General features: G+C 32.2%; 1 protein-coding gene across 2 annotated transcripts; it reads right to left on the reverse strand.

Moving 5' to 3' along the window:
• Positions 1-2640: 2640 nt before the first annotated feature.
• Positions 2641-8421, reverse strand: LOC25493549 (tobamovirus multiplication protein 2A). Of its 2 annotated transcripts, none has more exons than XM_013602072.3 (7): positions 8270-8421; positions 7485-7798; positions 6576-6675; positions 6299-6379; positions 6118-6222; positions 5098-5307; positions 2641-3110 (listed from the first exon to the last, which is right to left on the reverse strand). In XM_013602072.3, the coding sequence occupies exons 2-7, from the start codon at positions 7721-7723 to the stop codon at positions 3003-3005; spliced, it is 843 nt and encodes a 280-aa protein (XP_013457526.1). In that variant the 5' UTR covers positions 7724-7798; positions 8270-8421; the 3' UTR covers positions 2641-3002. The 2 variants fall into 2 exon arrangements, with proteins under 2 accessions (XP_013457526.1, XP_024638197.1); XM_024782429.2 differs by having other exon boundaries at positions 7485-7811; positions 8270-8406.
• Between the last annotated feature and the right edge of the window lie 7936 nt (positions 8422-16357).

Consider the following 16357-nt stretch of genomic DNA (forward strand, 5'->3'; position numbering starts at 1 on the left):
TTAATCTATTTTTAAACTAGATACATCAATTATTGAATTAATTTAAAAAGTTAATTTTCTTATAAATAGGATCGGAGGTAGTACTAATTGTCCTAACAAATCAAAACATTCTGATATAAAACACTGGCAAAAGAAAGTTCAACAATAAATTTCGTTTTCAAGAGAGAGAGAATTTCTAAAAGATATATCGGTGAATCAATGCCAAAAAATCAGAACTGTTCATTACAATCAACTAGCTAATAAAAAAAATAGTTACATTATAAATAATCCAAATGGCTATTTTTTCTATTAATAATTTATAGCAATAATGCACAAACTAATACTACTTAATTAGCAGATTCACTACAGCCACAAAATGTAGATGACAATACAGAAGCCAGACCAAAATTCATGAATAATAGGTAAAAAAAAAATCTATATATTCATAACATACAAAATTCATATTATTTTTCTCAATCGGGCAATCAACTAGATAATTAACAAAAAATAGTGTAAATCATAAAATAGTCCAAATAGGGTATTGTCTACTATTTTTGTTTTTTTTTGTTTTCGCACCGGTTTCCGACCCACCAAAGGTGGACGACTAATCCGGCTCATGCGTAGAGGCATGCGCACTGACCAAGCGTTGTTCCCCTTGAGAATCGAACCCGATATTTTCCGAATACGTCCTTAAAAGAAGCTCCTTGCCACTGGAGCCCAGACAACTTGATTTCTATTTTTGTTTCTGGTTAGAATAATATTGCATAAACTAAAAAATAAGTGCTTCGGTATCAGAATTAACTCCTGCCACAAAAAATGTGTAAGTGAATACATCAGCAGAAACCAAAACATAAATTGATGACGAGTGGTGGCCAAAAAGAATAGATACTTACATATCAAGTGTGCAAGATTTAGCATTGATCCCCACAATGGAGAAGTTTCCCTAACAAGTAAAGATCTCATAATACAAATAAAGATCCGGATTAGAGACTTTATAAATGGATGATTAGCTCAAAGAGGCGTTTATAAGACTACAATTTTTTTTACTCCATTCGTACCTTTTTATAAACACTCATATTTCACACGAGAAATGCTAACGAGTGCCTTTAGAATACTTTTTAAAGATAGCTAATAAGTTTTTATGGAAATCTATGCATTCAATGCATCAGAAATTAAAGCATTAAACTTTTTCAATAAATAATTTTCTTACTAATTTATAATCCTTAAAGAGTGCCCTTAGGGCACTTCGTTAGCAAGACCCTTAACATATATTAAGAAAAAGTTGACAACATAATTAATATTTTACATATGATATCATTCTTTTTATACAAATTTTTTTAGACGAGTTGGACCCTGGGGACTCACCAAAGTCGGGACAGATTACAAGGCTCAAAGATTTTATATTTTTTACAACTTTTTTCATATAAGTTGGACTTTGGAGGCTTACCATAGTCACGGTAGGTTCAAAGAGTGCTTACACACCCATCAAATATGCTAACACATTGACAACGAGAGTTAAACTCACAACCCAGCAGGTGAATCAATTTTTTTATCAATTAAGTCAATCTTCATTGGTTGTGTATGACTATTATTAAATCACTTTGTGTGTATAGGTGTATACAATATTTATTTTTGATATTCAAAAACAAATTAGTAGTATTTATCAGAATTATATATATTTGAAAAAAATAGAATAAATATCTAATATATAATTAAGAACTTGAGGAGTATAAGCAAATGTTTTTTTTTAGGTAAGGAAATGTGATTGGTTACTTGTAAGAAATTTCTTAAACTAACACATAAAAATACAACCGTGAGATTTTAGATAAAGATGTTCAACTTAACAATATCGACATTACTAGTTGAGTTAGGTCTTACGGACAGTATAATTATTAAAATTAGTGTAGGTCGGTAGACAAGTATTCTCTTCTATTTTTCCCTCTATTTCTCTTCTGGTAAAAACAGGTATAGAATTGACGTCCTCAGCAGCATATTTGTTTTTATTAAATTGACCCACAAAACTGAATGATGATTTGACAAAGTGAGGCCATGTCGGGCAAACGCACTATATGTGAAGGTAACAGTGTTGAGAGCATGCATCCATCTCAAATCTATTCTATTTTATATCAAATTGACAAGCAAGTTGGTGGGGAATAACAACTCGATCATGTGTTTCAACTTTAAATACTTATTTTAACTTAACAAACACATTAATAATGTTAAAAACTTTTGGTAAAACTGGAATTTATCGAGTGAAAGCAACTTCCTAGTAAATATTATCTTGGCAACATGGAATTCTTAATGTTAATGGCGACAACAATCATGTTAGTGTTAGATATTATTTAACTATAAACATGAATACAAAAGTAATAATCGATCTCAATCAAACAATCGATGAATAAAGTTAAGTAATTAGTGGCTTTGTGATTCTTCCTCAACCAAATCCTCTAGTTATCGTTGGAACTTTCAAACATTACAACCATGAAGAGAAATTGAGACTAATTGTGCACTATTGTTGATTTATTTTTTTTCAAAATAATTACCAACTAATTACGATTTCAAACAATTGCCAATAATCATTTACTAAAAAGTTGCATCAGTTTTTTTTTATCACATTACACCGAACCGATTATTACCACGCAACTTTAGCACACAAAAAAATAAACACCAGAATGAAGGTTATGTATTTTAAATTGTGAGGTAGTAGCTTTACATAGATACATTCAACTCAAATTTAGGGCAACATAAAGCACCGATTTCGACCCCAAATTACTGACAACACTGCGTTTAACATCTTCATTTACTCCCTAAACTATGGTGATGTTTTCTCAACTCAACAGAATGTTACACACAACAAAATGAAGATGTGTTTTCATGTCATGGAAAAAAAGTGATGGAGATCCACAGTAGTGTGAATGATAGACAAGTTAAGCAAAATACATTTTTTTGAAAAACTTCTAGCCTCAAATTCATTGCCCACAACAACAATCTTTGAAATTCAGCCAGCTGTGGCTATGGAGTGCTCACATTATGGTACAACGGCTCCTCTCTTCAGCTGGTTGTGAGTTTACTTGCTGGAACCTCTGTGACTCGGATGGATTGTATGTGAATTCCGATGTATCCAGCCCATACTGCAGAAGGAGCACCATTGGTGTCAGGTAGTCATACACAATGCAATAATCATTTTACAAAGCACAAGAATAATAATGTGACCCTTTCAATAGTCTCTTGCAACAATCGGAGATAGTCCTAAACAGAGCTATGTATAGAAGTAAATAGACATTGATTGTGAAAATACCAATGCAAAAAGGATGGCAAATAGACGGTTATTGTGAAAATATCAATGCAAAAAGGACATCATGCTTTACATAACACGAAAAACACAGTACAATCAGGTTTAGCCATTCATTATAGACATGAAATCAACAGAATGATCAAAATACTTCATAATGACTTGCTATGAAGCTTGGATACTTTATACAACATGGGTGCCATATGGCCCAGATACTAACTACCTAGATCCAACATATGGAAAAAGTTGTCCTTATACGGTTTGGCCAATCCCACCTCTTGAGCTACTTTTTGAGTTGAATTAGGCATAAACTAGTCCCTATAAAAATAGCAGCCAGAGATACAGTCTATGAAGTATGGACACCGACATGTCGACGCCGATAATAATTTGAGATAATAACATAATTCAGCGTAATCATATGTGTTGGTGTCGATACCAACGTGTGACACCGGGACACACCTAATCCGAGGAGTGTCCGTGCTTCATAGGATAAAGTGCATGTCGGCGTGTGCATGGGACGTTCAAGATGAACCTTAGGCGGAAGGTAGATCGGAGGGAGACACTGGAAATGGCGGTATCATACTAGATACTCCAAAGATGGAGGAACAAGGTGGAAACCAGGAAATCAGAAAGGAAAACGGTTCCAAAAAAAAGTGTGTTGATGGATAGCGAGTCCACCGAGTAGGCATAAATTAAGATTTTTCGTTAGGATCTGAATACTATCTTTGAATTTGTACTATAGACCTAATTCAACCCCAAAAGCAAGCTCAAAGGGTGAGGATGAGGACTGCCCAAATCTTATAAGGAAAACTTTGATCAAATCTCTGGGTGATGTGGAATCTCAACACGCTCCCTCACAAACAAGACTACAACACATTTGGTGTGTGGACAAATGCAAGTGGAATAATAGGAATTACAACAGATATGTTGTACAAAATTAATAAAAGAAAGTATAAACATATAATACAAATGCATAATATTTGTAAAGAAACATTGATATTTTCATAATATTTGATGATCAGAACTTACAACAAGACATGTGATCATAACAAAAAAGCATAAAAACATATCTTCACTTATCCATATAAGAAATCTATTTGTTTACTTCTAAATATGTCACAAAGGTATCTTTCAATAACCAGTGTCAAAATGTTGCACAAGAGCATCACTGGTCCTATTCAAAACAAGTCTTGCACTCTATTCAGGTGCTTTATGCTTACTTCATAAACCAAGAGAAGAGATAATTCTGTTCAATTCAAACATTTGATCACCACCATCCTCAAATGGATCATGTAGATATCCACTAACATCCCACAACCAAGTCAAGTCACTCCTTTTATTTCCTCAAAGAATGAATAGAGTACGTATTCCATTCTTTTCACAACGTGATGAATAACGAGCCTAATCCCCCATTTACTTAATATGAAATTATGTTACTAAAGACAACCACTAGTACCTATTTCCACATGTACTATACTTTTAATACTGACTAAACAAGGAAATAAATCATGAAATGTACCGAATCTGTAAAACTAATCCTAAGATTAAGATATGATGTTATGTCCTAAGATATTGTAGGCTAAAATGTTGATGTTATGATAAATTTTTCATATATTCTAACAAGGTCAAACTATTGCAAGTTCCCAAGGGCCAACAATTTATCACTAGATTTTAAAAGTATTCTCGAGAAGGTGAGCCAGCGGTTGGGAATCTTTTGGGGAAGGAAAGAAATACACATTTACAAATTAAAACTTACGACAAACAAATGAAAAATTCTCAACACAAGAATAATAAATAAAGTGAACTACAGAGACAAAAGATTGCACCTTCTCCCTCATCCTTGTACTCCATGCATCATTTCTGTTGGAACGTGGATCAGTTGTGCCTGTAACTGGTACACCTGGTGCAGGTCCTGCTGGTCTATTGAGCAAAGGCTGACGGGCTTGCTGCCTTGGGTTAATGAACTCTTCATCACTATCGTAATCTACTGGCCTATTTGCAGCCCGGACAATAAGGGCTAAGATGAAAAGAAGTGCCTACAATTCCATAAGCATAACAATTGGCACATCACATTCACATAATACATGTATAAAACTTTTTATCTTACTGTGTGCCTCTGCAAAATCCTGGTGGTAGGTAAGTAGGGTACGGTGAGAGGAGACATTTTCAATACGGTAAAATACATTTAAGTATATCAGAGCAATACTAAATTAAACAAATGATATGTTAAGGGTAAGGCACTTCGTTTCCAAGACATTTGAATTTCAAAGCTGAAGACAAGACAACTGAATTACTCAAATATGCCTATTTTAACTTTATATTTACTCCCTTACCATTTTATCTTCTTCTTTCTGCTTTCTCAGAATTGATTAATAAATGTTTTTTCTTCAATCCTTCCCTGTGAAACTATATCCTTATGATTTCACTTTTAATCGATAGAACATACTATTAAAAGCATGGCCAAAAAATTCATTTACTAGAAGTTGACTCCGGTGTAATAACTACCAGGATGTTGGTTACAATCAACTTGGCTGTATGGTAGGTGTTTCTATCAATTGAAAAATAATCTATTTCTCTGATCATGAATTCAAACATATTCAGAATAAGTTATTAGTTCTTGAGTAATGTTATTTGGACAACCATTTTGTGAAAACTTTTGGAACATTCTTCTTCTCTTTTCTTATTGATTAAAAAGAATAGAGAGAGAGTAAGAAGGCAATGAGAGTATGAGAGAGAGAGAGAGAGAGAGAGAGAGAGAGTTGTACAACGGTTGTCTCAAAATGGTTGTACAAATATCATTTCTCTTAGTTCTTAGCATATTTTCAATCATAACGGTTCTTGCTTACCTCAAAGATAACAATCCCAAGAGCAACCCATTTCACAATAGTCCAGTTCTCTCTCAGAAAGTTATATACCATATCAAAATCTCCAGTTTTGTCCCTTGGAATCTCCTGAAAAGAAGATAATTATAAGATGGAAAATATAACTTTTAGTATTTCATATCATAAAATATGAGTGACAACTTACCTCTTTCCAGCTTTTGTCAAAAAATATAAAGGCTGCACATCCAAGCTCTACTAAGATCAACAAGACCACCAAAATTGAATACTTTGTTGGGTTAAGAAAAACTAAAATAACAATTCCTATAAGATTAATGCATGCACACAGTTAAACACAAACACACACATAGAGGAGGGAGAGAAGGTGGAAAAGATGCTTAAACTCATGCTTTTGCATATTAGTAGAAATTTTAAGAACACAATAAATATGTTAGGTCATAGCATAAGACATTCTAGAAGGATACACAGCTCAGGCAGCAACCATTCCGTGTCATAGATGCAATACAACCAAAACAAGAAATGACAAAGAGAACTGCCCCAACTCCAATGAATAAGTAAATAAACCTGCCAAACATAAAATACACAATCAGCTTAAGCAAGTGAGAAGATAAAGTAGTACACGATGTATATTAAAGTAACAATTGTGGTGAATATAATCCATTAGGGCGAACTATGACAGAAAGTATCAAGACAAAAAAAAAATACATGTGACGTTTTGCCCATGACTGTCTCTTGTAAAACAAATACAAAGGTGTCACTAGTAGGTCTAATAATAACTACACATCAAAGAAATAGATCCTTTTCCAACCCACATCCAGTGTGTAGTGTATACCAATATATGGACCGTCAATAAAGTAATTTCATTTGAAGTTTGTTATTTCGACACTAGCAACAATAAGTACTTCATCAATTACACCAAATAATGAAGCATGCTTCCGACTATAGCACAACTACATTCAGTTGGCATTGGAAGATCACATATCTGCTTACAATAAAAATATTAAAATACAGGTCATATCACTAACGCTAACTGTAGATGCCTGATTCCTATGACCTAAGTGAATCTTGCAGGAAAGCCCAAATGCATTTTACCCATTATTTTTCCAAAGAAAGTTGGAGTAGTTTTTGCTTTAAATTGAAAGAACTTGAATCATATAGATGCAATTCTGAATAATTTTGAAACAACCCCCTACCCCGTTAACACAGGCAAAAATTACTTCATTAAATAAAGCAACGCAAACCGATGCAGCAACAAACTCTAATGAAAACAAAAGGTATAATTGTTTCCTGTAAACTCTACGAGCAATCAACTCAACGCATATTTCTCAATCAATACGCTCCAAAAACAGGCAAGAAAGGAGCAGCATTCATACCAAGCCTTAGGCAAATTATCAAAAATGTTATCAGAAAGAGGCAAAGCCATAAGCATAGGTCGGCCAAGTTGAACTAGAGTTTGATCATCACTGGGAGCAGAAAGCATCATAGAATTATCCGAAGCTCTACTGAATTCAACCAGCAGATAAATCCCATATCCCACCATTGCCAGACCCGTAATGGTCAGAATGAAGTTCAAAAGCTTCAATAGACATTCCCAGCAACCCCTACAAGCCATCCTCCTCTACTCACAATGTCACTTGAATCCTTCAATTAAAATCGAAACAGTTTCCAATGCACAATATTTTTTTCTCTGCACAAAAGACCTTTCCATAAATCATCAACTATAACATGAAATGAAAGGCACCAAAACATTAACAGCATGGTCTTTTGATATACACATGAATTTAAACATCATGAAGTCTATAAGACAATTGGCCCATGTCAATTGAGAAGGAAAATTCAAGTCCTTAACCTTAATTCGTCAAATTAAGAAACCCATTATAAAAATCTTAGGAAAAAAAATGATGGGTGACTTAAAGCATTAATTTTTATGAATATTAAGAAAACCCTCGAATTTTTTAATTGATCATGTTGTTTTTCAATGCAATTGACCATAATTTCCTATAAAATCTAGCTCATAAAATGATTGAGAATTCATCAAATCAAAAAGAAATAAATTGATTAAATAAAAAGTAAAACAGGCAAGGTTTTGAAGAAAAAAATGGTAAGAAAATTGAAAATGTAAAAATAAGTATGATTGATAGAAGGTAGAATTACTTACAAATTAGAATGGATGATTTCTACGATTGTTGAAATTTTTGGGATGAGTGAAAAGAAAATCAAACAGGAAAAAGAAACGATGATGACTGTCTGGAAAAGAATGTGTGCGAGCGAACGTGTCTGGATTGGAACAACTAAATGACATTACTGCCCTTATCCGATACGCGTTTCTCGCAACTAGAAAACGTTATTTTACGATGTCGTTTCTGGGACACGTAAGGAATTTCAAACTTTACCATTTTCGGTGTGTACGTAAAAAGTCATATGGTTGTTTTAGTAAACAAACAGAGTCATGAATCTAAGGATGTTGTCGCACGGTTACAACTCTAAAAACCATTATTTCCCCGTTTTAATTAATTAAAAATAAAAAACCTTATTAATTAAAAATAAATCTTACCGGGGCAGGTTTACTTCTTGGGTTTTATTCACGGTTCAGATGACATGTTGCTATATGAGCTTTCTGTTATCTATCATGAGCTGATCATGACAAAAGATTTGGTTTATCCAGAATTTGTTTGCTATTCTGATTCTCTTGCTTGCATCAACTTTATTAATGGCCCCATTGAGAGGTATCGTATCATATATATGTTATTCTCAGATAACACTTGAATGACATAGAGTTTGGTGACATTGGCCAATCACAATGTCACAATGTTTGTGTTTCTCTCTCTTTCACAAGCATTGTGACATTGTGATTGGCCAATATCACCAAACTCTATGTCACCCAAGTGCTACCCGTTGTTCTCATATGAGACATGAAACAATTTCTTCAACAAACCAATCTAACGGTTTCTCGCACTCTTAGAGAGGGGAACCATTGTGCAGACTACATGGCAAAGCTTGAAGCTTCTTCTAATGTGGAACTTCTTCTTCATGATGTCCCCTTACTTGTCTTGTTAATCTTCTAAGTAGCGATGTCGCTGGCACTTTATTCCATAGGGAGTAGTTAGCGTGTTTTTTCCTTTTCTGTTATGTTTTTCTAGCCTTTATCATTGTAACAAAAAAGAAAAGAGTTACATCCAAAATAAATCCACTTACACGAAAAAACAATTGAAATATAATCATAATACAAAGGCTTAATTGCGTTTTTTTGCCTCCCAAGTTTATCAATTGTGCAATTTTGACTCCCATATCGAAAATGAGTGATTTTGGCCTACAAGTTTACCCTCTTTCTGACTTTGTAGTCCCCCCACTCCAATTTTGCGCTTAGTTCGAAATTTTAATGATATGGCGTCCTTGTCTTTTGACCACATTAAGCTATTAATAATTAAAATATCCCTCTTATATGGCTTCAAGGCTCGTCTGAATTCTTCTCTACCACGATGTCAAGAACCTCAGACTGAATTAATTGATCATGCATGCATAGGAGACTCCCCATGTTTTCAAATAATGAGCAAAATCTGCATCTCTCAAATGGGTTGTTTAAACTCCTCATGTAGTTGTTGATGAGACTTGGTTTAGTGCTTCTAATTTTTGCACCAAATCAAACATACGTGCCTTTCATTTCCCCTCAAAATGTCTCTATTCTTTGCTTCTATAAATATCCTGACCAAATCTAGTAAACTTTAAAATAACCCTAAACAAGATAAATGTTGAGGCTTTGTATTACGAATCTCTAAAATTCAAGATAACCTTGATTAAAAAGTGACAAATAAATTGGAAAGTAGTAGAGGGTAATGATTGAAGAATGAATCTGGAGTAATTGTGTTGTGTTTGTGTTGTGTTTTTGTATTACGAATCTTCTAATTTTTTCTTTCTTTCTATTTTTTCTAATTTTTAATATCCAATGTGGTCAAATAACAAGGATGTCACGTCACTAAAATTGCCAACTGAGCTTAAAATTGGAGTGGGAGCTACAAAATCAATAAAAAGGTAAATGTATTGGATCAAATTTGTTCATTTTAAACTCGAAGGGTAAAAACCGCACAATTGATAAATTTGAAGGTTAAAGTGTAATTAAGTCTAATACAAAAATGTCTTTGGTGGCATAAAATTTTCAAAAATCTTTTTTTAACTTTAACTCTACATCTTTCTCTCAAACATCCATCGAACATAGATAATCTTAATGAAAGGTTAAAATTTGAAGTAAAAGGATTTGTATAATATTTCATTGCATAGATAAGTCAACACTTTTATGATTGTTTTGTTTTTTTATTTTTGTTTTTGTGCATTTCACGTATAAAAAACTTGATATGCAGCCTGTTGATCAAGGATTTCTTGCATTTCAACAACCTTAAAATAGGTCAAACACAACGAAAACAAGATTGCAACGAGTTTAGAAATTCCAATCATGTTAACACAAATTTAAATAAAGATACAATGAAATCATGAATGGACCAAATGCAATCTCATATATATTCACATATCTCTTGTTCCTAATTTAAACTGCCTAAAAGCATGTTTGTATATATGTTATGTTACAATTTAATTATAAAAAATTACACATGTCACGTTAAAAGCCAATTTTGTAAGTTAAATCATATACAAATATTTAATAAGGGTATTTTGGTATGAATATAAAACCTAACTACATCATCGAGGATGAAAGAGTAAATGTTTGTATATGATTTGTATACGATTTTTTTTGTTAAAAGCCAATTACCCCTATCAATTAAATATATATTTTTTTGTATAATTTAATCTAGGGTAATTTCTGCCAATTTTGTAAGTTAAATCATATACAGATTAATAAGGGTAATCTAGGCCGGAATTATATATATCAAAAAAAAAAAAAACAAATTATTTTGTTAGTCTAATTCTATACGTAAGTTCTTCTTAAAATTCGTTACAAGTTATTTTATGCGTGGTGCAGATTCAAGTACCTTGCTATTCGACTCATACATCGATAAGAGAGATATACATAAATCTATCTTGGAGAATCAACAAGTGTTCCATTGCGATCTTAATGATTTCTCATCTGCCGACGAAGTGCGAGACATTAAACGCTTAAAATCAAGAGATTACAAATGACTCGACATCCACGATGAAGTTGCAAAAGGGTTTCAATCGACAAACCTAGTCTTCTTTGACATCAAGAATTCAATCCCACTCTTGTCCATATTGTTTTCTTCTTTAAGCATATATTTTACACCATTTTGAATTTCGGAGATCTCTCTGCCTACCTTACTAAACCTTCCAATTGTGTCGGTCACATAGCCACCCACCGTAAAACACTTCACCTCCGGCAAAGCTACCATCTGTTTCACTTCCATGCGTCGAGAAATTGTGCAATATCCATCCCTTAATCGTCAAGGTGGAACTCTCAGCAACATTGCAATTATCATTCCCTTGTAAAATTGTCTTGCTTACTTTTAAATATTTGTATATGATTTTAAAGCGCTTTTACTTGAGTTCCTTTTATTTTTAAGCAAAGAAAAATATATTAAATAAAAAGAAGTACAAAAAGTTGGGGGACGTCGACCTAATTCAACAACCACTTAAACAACCCTCAAAGTGTATTACAACAAACGATAACAAAAGTGATAAAGTGAAACATACCTGACAAAAGTCCAGTTTAAAGAAACCAATTGCCCACGGACGAATACATATCCAACAACCCAGCGGATAAAACAAGGTACGAAACCAAATTGCAAAAATAGATTTTGGAAAAGCTACTAGAAATAGCTTTTTTTTTAGGCTAAATTGTTTATTTTTTAACAAAATGGATTTTTGTATAATCTGAAACAAACACTACAGATTTATTTTTTTTGAAAAGTGATTTTTTATTAAAAAGTAACAATATTAGTTGTGTTTTATTTTTTTTAATAGAAGCTAAGTCTTCTTTTTTAGTGGACAAAAAACTGATTTTGGATCATTTTTTATAAGTCTTATACGATTTTTGATGGACAAAAAGCTATTTTTGTATTTTAGATAACTTGTACATGAAACAAAAAGTTGTGATGTGGCATTGAATCCGGATTGTTGTGTCTCAAAAACAGTTTTCTAAATCAAATATTGTACAACTAAAGTTGTCATGTTATTCATTTTTTTAGCCAATCAAACACACCTTAAAGAAACAAATAGTTAGTTTAGCCAATCTTATATGACAATTAATTTTAAAAAATGTTTTAAAATTATATTATTATACCTTTTGATCCATGAAAATCAATTTAATCATAGATGAAGTGTTAGTTTTTGTAATTTGGACCAACTCAATCTTAGATATTAGGCTTATTTGATTTAATGGTCCTCTAATTAATTTTAAGTTTTCATTTTGGTCCCACAATTAATAAAACATACATTTTGGTCCCTCAGATTTTTCTCCGTTTGCCAAATAAATCCCGAGTTAACTTTAACTTTAAATGTCTATAGTGGACCAACCTTAAAAGTGGTCTATGGTAGACCTTATTAATTTTCTTAATTTTATCCGTTCGATCTATTTATCATAAAAGGGACCGTTAGATCTTCACCTTCTTGATCATGATCTTCATAAAATAATGCTAACGATGTGAAATACTTAAAATACCCCTAATGCCAAATTAAAATTGTCAATTTCATCTCTCCTCTTATTCTCTAGCGAGCATCTTTGCAATGTTCATGATGCTCATCATCTTCTACAACATTCATAAAAAAAAACATAAAAAATCCAAAAACAACAACAACAACTATCAATAACACAAAACATTAATTCTAACACCATCAAATTCCAGACCACCAACACCATCAAATCCACCACCACCATTGTGTAATCTAACACCAGTAGAATCATAACCCATTCTTCATTCATCTCTTCTATAGAAAAAAATCAAATCGGATACCAAAAGAATGTTCTTAGGAACTTACTAGTTGAAACAAGAACAATCAATAATCAAAGCAAACACACAGTGAGGTTAACAATATGGCGGCACTTTTTTTTTCTTTTCTATGACAACAAAAATTTATTATCACACTAAACAAAAGGGAGCGCCTCCAGCAGCAAATCAGGCCTCCAAAAACCCAAAACCAAACCTACAAATATGCAATCCGCCACTTATATACAAACAAGAACCAACAAAGAAAAACAAGTAACACAAAGGAACCTTACAGACAGCAGCATAAACAAAGATAGCAAAAACAACACAGACTTAAGCGACTCAGCAAAACCGAAAGAAATCACAGTAAAGATCAATGGCGACCATCTCCCTCTAAAATCTTAGAAACAACAATCAACGCTCACGATTCCACTTCAGAATAGTTTCCACGTTGCTCAATTTCTTGAACGATTTTACTCAAGTTCTCAATTTTCTCTCCATGTTCTCGATATTCTCACATTTTTCCTCATGATTCACGATGAAAAAATTCATTTGTTCAATCATTGTTGATGCTGGTGCAGTTTTGTATCGTACCCTAACCCTAATTCCTTAAATTATAATTTCAATTCATTTAATTCAATATTATTTTCAGATATTTCAACAGAGAAGGGCGGTGATGTACCTGACACCATACAAATTTATGTAATTAATTTATTTTCATTTATTTTCATATTCCTTGATCAATGCAAAAGTCGTGTAATTCTACGATTAAGTATATAAGTACTTAACTTAAAATTATTTTAACAGAATTTTTTCTAAATGTTTTTCCAGACTATGGGAATCTTGTTTCCTATCAGAAAGTTCAACTATATAGTGGGATTTCCAACGGTCAGTCATTCGCTATTTTTAGAGTCTTTTTATGATATTTTTGAGTTCACAAGCAAGCTTAAGCAGCAAGAAAAGCAAGAAAAACCGAAGAAACTGAAGAAAGGAAATCATGTCACGATAACTGAAAAACGTGTGACAACTACTGGAAAAACGTGTCACGATTTGGAGCTTTCAAGAAACTTGCATTCGACATTGGTGAAAACGTGTCACGATGGCAAAAACGTGACAAGATTATGGAAACCCTAATTTAGGTGGTTTGTTGCACAAGCAGAAACGTGTCACGATTTACTTAAATCGTGCCACGATTTTAGGAGCAGTTGTTGCCTATTTAAGCTGAAGACTATTCTGAAAACAAATGTTACGAATTGGAGAGAGCAAAGTGCGATTTTGAGACCTAAAAACGGCTAGGAGGGCGAATTCTTCAACCTTCTATCAGTTCATGTATGTTTTGATTCCATTATTGATTATGCTATTTGTAAACTCGAGTATGAGTAGTTAAATCTCTTCGAGATTAGGTCTGAGATGATTCTTTGTAACTCTAATTGAACCATGTTGCTGTGAAACTCTATTTATTGTGAATGACAATATAGTTTTTATTCAATTCGATTGTTCTTAATGCTTTTTATATCCTGATCAAATATAAATATGATTTAGTGAGAATGAATGACTACTGACCATAACTTTCTACTTAAACAGAATTGAATTGTTCTAATAAACAGGGTTAGTCTAGGAATGGATAATCGTTTGTTAGTGATATTAGGTTAACGTGCTTAAACATTCAAAGATTATTAGACCACCTAAGGAATTAGGGGCTGTAGTTTGAGAAGAGGGTCTTAAGTCAAGGAATTGATCAGGACTATTCTGTTAACTATCGTGTAACTAGAAAATCATTCATAAGAATAGGTGTAGTATACCAATTAGGGAAACATAGATGATTCGAAAGACCTGATCTTATCTCTCTTCATATTTTCTAACCAAAACTATATTTCCTAACCAAATCTTTATTTTATGTTATTTAATTTTATGCAATCAAATCAAATCTAAACAAAATAATTTATACATCCTAAATATTTACTTTATTGCTAAATTGAGATTAACACAGTCTTCGTGGATACAAACTAATTTTATTACTTCGATACATTTTTAGTACACTTGCTAAAAGTTTATCACTCTACTGAAAATCCCCAAATTTACATTAGTTAAGAGAAAGATAAATAAAAGTTATTGCTGAGTTGGCAATTGATACCAATACCTCCTCCAATTGTTTCCAACCAAACCTGTGAATCACATAGATTCCCAAGTGCTGAAACAGATCAGTTTCAGAATGAAGGATGTGAAGTGGTTTGAAACCAGAGGGCAGCAAAGTGGGAGTAGAGATATCTAAGAAGCATAACAGGCAATAATTTAGTATTCATTGCTTGAATCCAATTTTCAAATTGCATAACTTCTTCGTATGACCTTAAGTTCAGTGTGTGTGTGACAATGAAAAATGTGGCTATGAAGAAGAAAGATTGGTAGAAGAAAGTAAATTCGACAACGGGTATAAAGTACCTAAGAAAGATGATATAGGATGATAAGTGAAAGAATTACAAACATAGTGTTGAAGTCGAACCGAAGGGTTTCTAACTCTATGAGACCTTCTAAGATCATTATGAGGGGTACATGATCAATATTAGCATGATAGGGTTGCTCTATATCAGAAGGATTAATGTGATCAAGGTTAATAGGAAAAAAGACTTGATATTATGATTATAATCATGTTGTTTTATATTAGGAGGAGAACTTTTTAAGAGTATTGCATCTAGTTGTTACAACTTTTTCAAAAAATCATAATCTAAAAATAAATATAAAAACAACTTCAAATGAGAAGCGTTTAGCTTCTTAAAAAATAGATTTTTTAGATGAGACATAAAATATAGGTCAACACATTGAACTAATTTTGTCACAAAAAATCTCTTTTATATAGCCGTGTCTAAACAAATTAATTTTTTTAAAGTGTTTTTTTATTACAATAGACAAATGCAAAATAAATTCTGATTTTTCATAAAATCTCTATAAAATAGTCTTTAAAATATTTGTTGTCAAAATTACTTTTATTTTAATCCAAACAAGCCCTTATTTTGAGGCAAAAAATGATTTTTTTTTTAAATGGAATTTTATTTTGTATAATAGTAACAAACACTACAAAAATTTTAAAAAGTAATTTTTTGATTAAAAAATAGTTTTTTTTTTTCTTTCAAAAAATCACAAACAAACGGGTCCATGGTATGTAAAATTGATTTTTTTAATTTAAAAGTAACAATATTAGTTTTTTATTATTATTTATTTAATTAAAATTCATAACAATTAAATTTTCCCTAAAAAAATAACAATTAAATTTCTAAATTATAAGTAGCACAACATTTAATTAATATTTAACATAAAAAAACATTTAATTAATATTTGTAAAACTTTTATTTTTACGTGTGCGT

Source organism: Medicago truncatula, chromosome 4 (assembly GCF_003473485.1).
Source record: "Medicago truncatula cultivar Jemalong A17 chromosome 4, MtrunA17r5.0-ANR, whole genome shotgun sequence".
NCBI lineage: Eukaryota > Viridiplantae > Streptophyta > Magnoliopsida > Fabales > Fabaceae > Medicago > Medicago truncatula.

Bases quoted from the DNA above. Each gene is read 5' to 3' on its own strand.
- LOC25493549 (XM_013602072.3), bottom strand. From the start codon at position 7,723: ATGGCTTGTAGGGGTTGCTGGGAATGTCTATTGAAGCTTTTGAACTTC. The intron at 6,676-7,484 runs GTATGAATGCTG...TATGTTTGGCAG, and splicing joins GATAATTTGCCTAAGGCTTG to GTTTATTTACTTATTCATTG. The intron at 6,380-6,575 runs GTATCCTTCTAG...AACCCAACAAAG, and splicing joins ATGGTTGCTGCCTGAGCTGT to TATTCAATTTTGGTGGTCTT.